Genomic DNA, 10,248 nt, shown 5'->3' with positions numbered 1-10,248 from the left:
AACACTCCTTACCTCACAATTTTGCTCTCTGATGGTATTAAATCTAAACTTCAGGGTTATTATAGTAGGGCCACAGTGGTTCAAACCCAAAATTGATGGTGCAATAGCTGGTTTTTTTTTCACATTTTTTATTGTGTAGGCATTCAATGCATTCACTTAATGCTAATATATACAGTTAAATACACATAACAATGTTTTTTAACAATGATCTTACAACTTATGTACACACAATACCAAGAAAAATGCAGTTAACAGAAGCAGCACCAGTCAGCTGCTGTTACTCTCAGAGGCAGCACATATCTTTGTGCAGTCAGCTTTGCTATCACATATTGAAGGAGATGAGGTAAAGGACTTGAACAAATGCCCTCAACAAAGGCAGCTACCTCCACCACACTACCAACTAGTGAGGTCACAATTTTATAACATGATTTAACCTGAACACAGGTTCATTCATCAATAATAAAAAGTACATTATTCAAAGACAATCAGCTAACTTTTTTCCCCAAGTTTGCCAACATGGTTGCACAACTATTCACATTTTCTGTGACTACTTTTACAAAACATTTTGTAAAACAATGATAATATAATTATTACTTACAGAATACTTAAGTAATGGAGTTTCTTTCTGCATGATTTAAAATAAATACTTTGTTTAAAAGATCATTATTTTTTTCTGATGTGTAAATTACATGTTTTCTTCATGTAATGTTTTTTTTTTAAAAAAACCTGAATTTCATGAGATATTACATATGTCACCTTCTTTCACAATACTAAATTTAGAAGGGGGTCCAAATCAGACACCAAATCTTCGGAAAATAAGTTTGTGAAACTTTGTTTGCCCTACAGGGTTCACATCTAACATGAAATCTAGCAGCTCTATTCAGAAGTAATAATCCACAAATTCACGTGCAGCTGACTGTACTGGGAAAAATAAAAATATCCAAAGCTAAACACTCAACACGTTGTCAGGTTCGATGATTTTTTGTTTTAAAAAAAATGAAATTGTGGTGGTGGTGGTGCTTGAAAGACTGGTGTCTTTGTACTCTAAAAATGTTACATGCAAGAACAGTAATAGAATGAGATTAAGTCCTTTGCATCTTGAACGAAGATTTTTCCCCACTTCTTTTTTTTCTTCCAATGTACTTCATTACATTAACAAGCAATTCTTTTTCTTTTGAAACACTGACCTGCTACAAAGATTGTTCAAACTGAAGTTCTATCCACCAAAACACAACTTTGTTCCACTAGAAAAGAGTTTGGGAAATAAAACCCTGTCGTCACTACACAGCACCCATTGCTGTCGTAAATAAAATATCTACAACTTATATGGAGAAAGTGGGGGAGGAGGGTTCAAGCAGTCACATCTGCGAATGCACATGCATACGTACATACACACACATAATTAAATCACATTTGTTTCACTGGCTTTCTTCAAGTTAATTATATCCTACATACGTCGTCTTCACTTACACACACATTTCACACTGAACTCTTGACTTTGGCTGCCACAACAGACTCTTCGGAAAGAGTTCACAACTGCATCTTGGGAACGGGAAACAAAAACGTCTTTATTTCCTCGAACACACACACACTGGTCACTTTTATTTCCTTTCACAACACACCCATTCCTTCACTGTGAATTAGGTTCTGATCGTGGGACAATTAGATTTGGTGGTGACATTGCCGAGGCTGTACTCACGACAACCACCGGCTTCACCAGCTGAGGGGCGGCCAGTCCACCCAAAGCTGTGGCACTCAGGTACTGGGCATTCACGATTGGCAGCTGACCAACTGACTTTAGGATAGGAGTAGTCATCACCTGAAAATAAATAGCATCATCACAAATAAGAAAAGAAGAAAATCTTAAAAAGTTCATTTTATGGTCAGAGGCACTAAATGAAACTGACCTTCAGTTTTCAAGCAGGGTCTGAACCAATACTATACAGTACCCCATTGGGCATCTAATGGTGATTTCTAGATTTTAAAAAATCTTATTTGGTTGAACCTGTTGTAGTCAACGGTAAAGATAATGGTAGGCAAATTGTCCACCTCCATTTTAATTACTTTCTTATTCTACATCCTGTGTTGTTTTAAGGAATGAAACTTATGTTGGTTCGAAGCAAGCATTGTTCTCTGCTTATTGACATCATTATTTCAATTCATTGTCATCACATTGTGTAATACAGAATGAAAATGGTGGTGGACAATTCGCTTATGTTTCTTTTGCCATTGGGTGTACCTCCAATAACAAATGATACAGATTTGGGACTACATACTGAGAAATACCTGGCGTTTCAGAAATAATTGAAGGGTTACAAAAATTTATTGCAAGTAAATTATTGAACTTACGTTAATGAAACCAGTTGAGAACAGATGAGAAACTCGACTGGTTTGTGCGTGCATGTTTCGTTAAGCTGCAAGTTCACATTCCTGCCACTAGACAACCCTCTCATTACTCACGGTGTTTTGTTCAGCTGCAGCTCGCAATGCATGGTACAAATGGTTTACAAAAACAGGTTGTCTATTGATAGGCTTACCATATTTTTTTCGGTTCAACCCAGGACATATTCGCGATCAACTCGTTACTGCTGAATTTTAGTTTTTTTTACAAAAATAAATTGAAATTACTTAAAAGCCTTAACATTTTATTGGAACATTAAACTATAAATTGTACAAGAAAAAATATTAACATTATTTTCTAAAATCTCTTATGTTTGCTGAAGCAGTAGCATTAATAGCACTCCTATGTTTAACATGTTTTCACGTGGTTTTCAATATCACCTCTTCCTTTATGTGCAACAGAAAATACTCCATTACAGAGTGTTCACTGTCATTACACAGTTTCAAGAATTTGTATTCCTGCTGCAGGTTAACTTTTAATACACACTTTCATTTGCCCATTGCCAAATGCAAAGCCCTTGTAAATAGTTATAATTATCAAAAACGCGTAGACAAGTTACTTCACACGCTTGCAAGACAACCACACAAGACGCTCACGGAAGTAAGGAAACTGAACCGTTTGGCAGTAGATTTCTTGAAGAAAGAAAAGAATCGATCCTTGTCGGTCATAAATTCTAGTCGTGAATATTCAATACTGGTAGCTTTTTTCATGTTCAGATTCTCAAAACCCCAGACATTTTGCAATCCCGGACGTATGGTAAGCCTATCTGTTTTGTGCACAGCCCACAGAAATCAATGCAACCGCAACCAGAGAACTGGACATCTCAAAAATAACAGCATGGAGGGTTCTCTGTAACCATGGTGCACACATTGTACATTTGTAGGTGTAAAAAAAAAAAAAAAATGTTTGTGTTCCTCGTTCGTTCTGAACTGGTTTCATTAATGTAAGTTCAATACTTGGAATACATTTTTGTGACTCCTCAATTATTTCTGAAACACCCAGTACTTCCTCTACTGAAAACCTAAACTAGTACACCATGAGTGCACTTACCTTTCCTCCTAGCTGAGGACTGGCAAGAATGTGAGCCACCTGGTTCCCCTGGGACATCACAGTCACTGGAGCCACCAGAGGCGTTATGGAGCTCCCCGACACGATATTGGACAAATGGTTGTGGCTTCCCAAGGGGGCCACCACGTGAGCAATGCCTGGAAAATAACGGCCACGTTAAAAATCCACACTAAATTCACTTGGAACTACGCTACTGAGTTTTGTATGATGAAGAAACTCTTCAACCGGATTACATGGTTCATACACATAAAAGCCAACAAATGTACATATTTTGAAGCACCTGTTATTAACCGATTCAGATTTCAACATAAAATTATGCTTTTTCTAGTTGTTTTTGATAATTCACTTTTGTTGTTCCTGTACAGTCTAATGCAAAAATATGATTGATGTGTGTCAAGCAAATTCTAACTCTATGGCACATGCACATTGAATCCCATTGTCTTTGTTATCTAGCTTTGTAGATTGAAGCCCACATCATATTTTCCAAGTAATTTCAATTGTCCCTACGATGGCTGAGTCAACATTAAAGTTTTGAGCTCCCATTAGATTGAACTTGGTATTGTTCGAACCAAAGCAGGCATCAATAACCATTCAAGCCTAGCTAATGCAATATACAACAACTTAGGTTCCAGACTACAGTTTGTGACCAATGTTCATGATTCCACTGGACTTACTGAAATAATCACACAAATCTTCATGTGCTGTTTATTGATCCAAGCAACATAAATATTAAGAAACAGTGGCAACAACCTGCACAAAGATTCTCCTCACACAGATTTTACAGACTTTTTAGAATTTAAGTTCCATGCTTCATGAATGAGGAAAACTACTCACCTGGAGCGATGTGTGCCGGGAGAGAGCTGACTTGTCCAGAGCCAGTCCCAGGAATCGCAGTGGTCAGCATTGCACTGCCTGCTGGAAGAAAGGCCATCACTGTAATATGTGGTTAGAATGCAATTGACACTACAAAAACTGTCAAAGTTGAAATATGCACTTTACCATAAGTATATGTTACTTTTTTTTACATATATACTACAGCCAATATCTTTACAAAAAAAATGTGTGTTTTTCAATATAATCATTAATACTAATGCAGATTCTGGGTCTACAAATGAAAACTTTTACAGCCAAAGTATTTGCAAAATTTAAAATGTCCATTTATTTTGTGTCTATCGTGTAGTAAAAATGTATTTATTGTGTAAATGAGACCTATTTCAATATCCTGTGAAGTACTGGCTGTTTAATAGTACACCACGAGCCAAAAGACACGATTGGTTACTGTTTATAGTGCAAGAACTTATTATTCATGATAGAAAGTTGTTGTAGGTAGGCATTTATCCTCTTCACGGAACTTGTGAGAGCTGTACTCTCATTTATCTTGCAGGTATTCTTGATGTTCAAAACAATTTCTGCATTGACTACTGAATTTCCTTTCACAGTAATATGTGATCAGGGTTTGTCAAGGTCCAGGAATTGTAAATATTCAATTCCAGTCCAGGAGAGAAAATTAGAAAGCATAAATGGGTTCTGGACCATAAAGAACTTTTTTTATCTTTTGTATTTCAATTCAGCCCCAGAACCCTTTTCCCAGATCAATTTAAATACGGTCCAAGTTTGGTTTTGAAATCAAAGGTTTTGAAATCAAACAATATGAAACTTGGGCCGAATTTAAATTGTGCAAGAAACAATGTTTCAGTCCTGTTACAAAAACCAATAGAATTTATGAGTTCCTGGAACTTTAAGAACCCTGTATGTAATATCAATATCCAATTGTGACATTTGGCACATCCTGTTCAATTACATTAAGTAGGACTTATATACAGACAGCAATGCTGAACATAATATGCAAGCCAATGTAGTTTTACATTTATACACACTACAATTGTTTTTTTATTCTCATTGTTGAGTGCAAGTATAAAGATTAGAAGTAATAGTAATGGCTGAAATATTCCAATATTTAGTAACATAAATGCATGCACCATGGAACCATAATTTCTAGGGCTGAGCCGACACCTATACTTGAAAAGTGTAATAATTAACTCTAATTATATTCATTAATTGACGAAGATTTTTGCTTTAAAATGTACAAAAATTACAATAAAATATTAAATTGCATGTTATGTCATCACATTTTTTTTTCACACAAAACTAGTGCAAAATAAAGAGAAACTTCGAATTTTGCACAATTTTCAGAATAATTAACTTGCAGCATTTTTTTGCAGAACCCTTGAAAGATCAAGATGCTAGAAAAGCATTAGTCGGTATCGGTAAACAATTTCCAACCGATACCACTGGTATCTGTTCAGCTCTAATGATTTCACATTTTCCCACGTTATATCTTTTACTTGTCTTGTCTCAACAAAGCAAAATGTTACAAAATTTTCTTGATTATACATTTCCTTTACTATCTCACACTAAGTGATAAATGCAGGCTCAGATCTGGGTCTCTGGTCTACCACTATTACCAACTGAGCTACCAAGCCAGTTCTTGTTTCACCTGATTTTTCGCTACTGTTTGTTTACTTTTGTGAAACTGTCAGTCAGTGATATCACAAAAGGTTCTCTTGCCTTGGAAAAACCCATGACAGCAATGGTGCCTATAATCCCACTGTGCAGCTGTATATTACATTTGGACATCACGAGATATACTTTGTGGAAATATATAATTACTGACTAAGTGCTCAGCTGGTAGAGAAATGGCATGGTTATGTCGGAAACCCAGGTTTGAGTCCTCGTCAAGTCTGCATTTTTTACTTCAATTTCTATGAAAAACCTTTTCTTGCATTGCAAGTTGTTTAGTCACAGTCACCTTAGAAAAATATAACTGAAGTTGCCATAATATATGCAAAATAATAAACAAATGCAACATTAGCAGCTGCTGATAATACTGGGCTTTTAAGTGCAGTGTGCGGCACGATAAACCAGCTCCGTTCCGATTAGCATACAAAATGTACATGCAGAACTGCAAGCTCTCATGCGAAACATGTTATCCCGTATGCAAATGTCTCTTCAGGTTAATAGTGACCACTTTCAACATCTATTGTATACTGATCTGAACGGGGCTGGTTTTTCATGCCGCACCCTGTAGTTCACAGGCATTACAAGTACACAGTAATGTTAGTGAACCCACCTGAGCTTGGGGTTGAAACATGAGCTTGCGCGACTGGCAGTGAGGATGGTTTGGTTGTTAGGCTCACTGGCGTATGACTTATCACACCGTTGGGAAGAGTCAGGCCTGGAAAACAAATTAGAATAAAAATACATGTCATCAAGTCACTAGAAATTCTACACAATTGAAATTGTAGGCAACTCATACATCAGCAGTCATGTGTTTTAGTGAAAAATACAAATGCAGAATGAAAAATTGGGGAAAAAGAATAAAACAAAAAAAGGGGGGTAGAACAATCCTTGCAAGAAATTATTCAAAGATGATTTTATTGACTTTTTACAAAGAGCATAAAAAAGCCTAAGAAAGGTATCCAATAGCATCAAGTCATAAATATATTTTAAAAATTTAATTATGTACATAATATTGTATATGGTAATAATAATAATGCCACTATGCTCATTCAGTCAACATATTTTTCCAAAATATGAGAGGCAATGGGGGGGAGTGGTTCCCCAACATTGCCATCACTTGTGTTTGTTTCAATAAAAAGATAAGAAAGATGGACAGACATTTGACAGTGGTGCTATCCCCCATTCCTTCCCATATTTATCATTCTTACTGTTTCTACTCACTGGTTAAGTTGGCACAGAAGCCAAGCCTCCGACCTTCCACTCCCTTCTATAATGTTATAAAATCCTGCACTCCTCTCCTATGTGCGACACTAATAATATTTGATTGAACTTTGGCATCCTAAGGAAACATCAGAACTTGAATCATGTAACAAAAGAGCACCCAAAATAGAATGTAAAACTCACCACCAGCAATCGCCAGAGAAGGATGTGTAGTCGTGATGCCAAACTTGGTTGTGACCGATGAACTGGACGTGGTGCACAAGTTGATGGGTGCTTTGCTGGCGAAGGTTGCTCCCTTGGAATTTGTCAGCATTCGCTCTTTGATCGCTCCGTTTGCCATGACGGTCACCGGCTGGCGGATGGGGACAGCGTTCAGTTCTGCCCCGCCAGGCAGGCGTGAGGTTCCGGAGTCTCCGCTGACGAAGGTCACGCTGCTCGGAACCATTTTGTTGGTGAGGTGGATGGTGGGCACCGTGATGGTTCCGGCAGCCTTGCTGAGAACTGGCTGGAGATTTGGTTTGTGATCTGACATGTCTGATAACACATCTTTCCCTCGATGAGATGAAACTGTAGGAAAAAAAGAGTGAAATATAATGTTACTGACTTATAAAGGCTGTTATTTTTTTGCCTGCACCAATTAAAAAAAAAAAGTTCTATGATAGAAACTGGGAGGAAAATGTTCAACCAAGACTCGAACCTGTGTACCTGGCATTTATGCCACACACACTTTACAATTTCCCTGTTTTATACGATATTGTCTTAACATCACAAGTAAAAAAATTCATCGAACAGCTCAGTCATTAGAGAGATGGTTCACCCTACTTTTTTCCCCCCATTTTATATAAGTTCGTTCCATCTCGTGTATTTTACTATTATTTCACTATCAATATGAAGTTTAAAAAACATGTCTTGCATGGTTTGTCTAGTTCCCCCTGTGCTAGAAATTACTTCTTCATAAACTAAGTTAATATAGCATTTCAAATTCTAGAGAATTATATTTGTGGTTTGTATATCCTGTTGTCAACTTTAATAGAGAGAAAAGGCATACAGAAAAATTCGCCATGTTCTTGGACTATTTTAAAATGTGCACTGATTCAGAATTCATGCATTTTTATGAAGAAAAAAACCAGGCTGGCTGCCATCAAACCATAACCAATAAAATCAAACTAGACATGCATTTATGCAGAAGAACTCTCACCTGTGCTTGGAATATGAGGGGCATGGACTGTCAATGCTAGAGGCTGTGTGGCTGTCCCTGTCGCATCTGCTGGAAGCATACGCAACCCATGAGGGGCCAGCACTTGGATCGTGGGGCTAACCAGAGTTGTTGCCATCCCAGGTGGTGTTACCATCTGTAATGAAAATTAAAATAAATGCATTACAATATTAATTCATGCACCAGCAATTTTACTGAAGGCGAACGTGTATAAAATTGCAGAATTATTTGAAGACAAATTAAAGCTAACAACTGAAAGTACAACACAACATTTTCATGTTGAAAGTAGATTCAATTTTCAAACACCACTGTTAGGTAGTATCAAATACTCATGCAAGAATTCCCAATAATTACAAGACTGGTATGTAAATGTAAATATTGTCAAAATTATTGAACATGCATGAAATGAACTTCTTTTTTTAAAAAAATAAAAATAAAAAGGAGAACACTTGTATGATTGTATTATACGTCACCATAAATTGTAAATAAATCATAAACTATGTTCAAGAACACTCATTTAGATTAACATTCTTTCAAAGGTTATCGTTTACAATGTCTTACACAGGGCCTTGCTTTTCCTAACAGTTGCCCTGTGCATAACTGTGGCAGAATCAGGAAGGATAATCCAAAGTAATACGCCATGTGAGAAGCAGAGGAACATAACTCCACTTCTAATCCTTATCAGTATCTCGAATTTAGTGACTGTGTCAGACATATTCCCAAGAATGCATTACTTCCTCTCCCCTGTAAATTTGAACAATTGGAGTTGCATCCCCCTGGTTCTCACACGACAAATTGAGCACAGTGCAAAAATTTCTGGGAAAGATTTTTACAATGGACTGCACCATTATTAAAATGGCTGTGCAATGCACAAAGTACACTGAACTGAAATCACACCCAAACATACCTGAGCGGGCAGTTGCATATGAGCTGGTACAGAGTTAACTGTGGTAACTTTGGGGCCTTCCATATGCACCTCGCTCTTCAGCTGCGGACTGCGGGAAATCCTCCTTGGCGATCCTGACCTATCGCCAAGTTCGTAACTCCACGTGGTGGATTCTGAGGCCGATCTGTCTGTGTAGAGCAACGTAGCCCCTGGACGTGGAGGAGACGATGCAGTAGCACTTGACAAGGAAGACGTGCTGCTGTACATTCCGGATTTGCTGAGTCGTTTAGCATCCCTTCCGCTCGGTTCAGCCATCATTTCATCCATGTCGCTGATCTGGCCACGCTCTGCAAATATAAATTTGATAGAATTAGCCAACACACGCACATGATTATAATTTTAGTTCATATGCGAGATTTGTTGATTTTATCAATATTATTCTGCAACACATTGAAATGTTCAATGTTTTGGAACCACCCAAGATGCCAAAATTAAGCAGTAAATCATCAATAAACATAATAGAATGTGGCCTTTCCCTCGACATTAAAATTTTAAAGTGATCATCGCCCCCGATACTAAATCAAAAACTAACAAACTTTCGATTCAACTAGTGGGCGACAGCTTAAAAAACAAAACGTTCTTCTTACTTTCTCCTGAGAGAACCTTTGACCACCACAATTACACAATGTCTATGGACAGGCCACAACCTGAAAAGATTGAAATCTTCATAATGTGCAATCCATTTAATATAAATTCAATAACTTTAGTAGGTAAAAAAAAACCAACAATTTCACTGTCCTGGATTGAAATTTTGAGTAAGGTGAAGCATGTTCTTCCATAAATTTCATTGCACTACAGCAAATATTAACTACAGTACAATAAAGACGTATAAAATGTTCTAGTCATTTTGCTCATTATTATTGCAAGAACATGAAT

The 10,248-nt window shown here is 37.1% G+C and overlaps 1 protein-coding gene across 3 annotated transcripts in view; it reads right to left on the bottom strand.

Annotated features, from left to right (window-relative positions):
- Nucleotides 1–1,135: 1,135 nt before the first annotated feature.
- Nucleotides 1,136–10,248, bottom strand: part of LOC146002438 (uncharacterized) — a 28,657-nt gene continuing 19,544 nt past the window's right edge. Inside the window, exons 5-11 of one of the 3 annotated variants that reach the window (XM_083140266.1) lie at nt 9,334–9,659; nt 8,409–8,562; nt 7,394–7,777; nt 6,600–6,704; nt 4,304–4,384; nt 3,452–3,606; nt 1,136–1,819 (exon numbers count right to left, since the gene is read on the bottom strand). In XM_083140266.1, coding sequence (XP_082996392.1) covers nt 1,631–1,819; nt 3,452–3,606; nt 4,304–4,384; nt 6,600–6,704; nt 7,394–7,777; nt 8,409–8,562; nt 9,334–9,659 — 1,394 coding nt within the window. In that variant the 3' untranslated portion in view covers nt 1,136–1,630. Of the gene's footprint in view, nt 1,820–3,451; nt 3,607–4,303; nt 4,403–6,599; nt 6,705–7,393; nt 7,778–8,408; nt 8,563–9,333; nt 9,660–10,248 lie in introns of all 3 variants that reach the window. The other 2 variants (XM_083140265.1, XM_083140267.1) reach the window with 2 other exon arrangements.

The sequence above is a fragment of the Lepisma saccharinum genome, chromosome 18 (genome assembly GCF_977018435.1).
Source record: "Lepisma saccharinum chromosome 18, izLepSacc3.1, whole genome shotgun sequence".
Taxonomy (NCBI): Eukaryota; Metazoa; Arthropoda; class Insecta; order Zygentoma; family Lepismatidae; genus Lepisma; species Lepisma saccharinum.
This window is presented reverse-complemented; position numbering and strand designations above follow the sequence as displayed.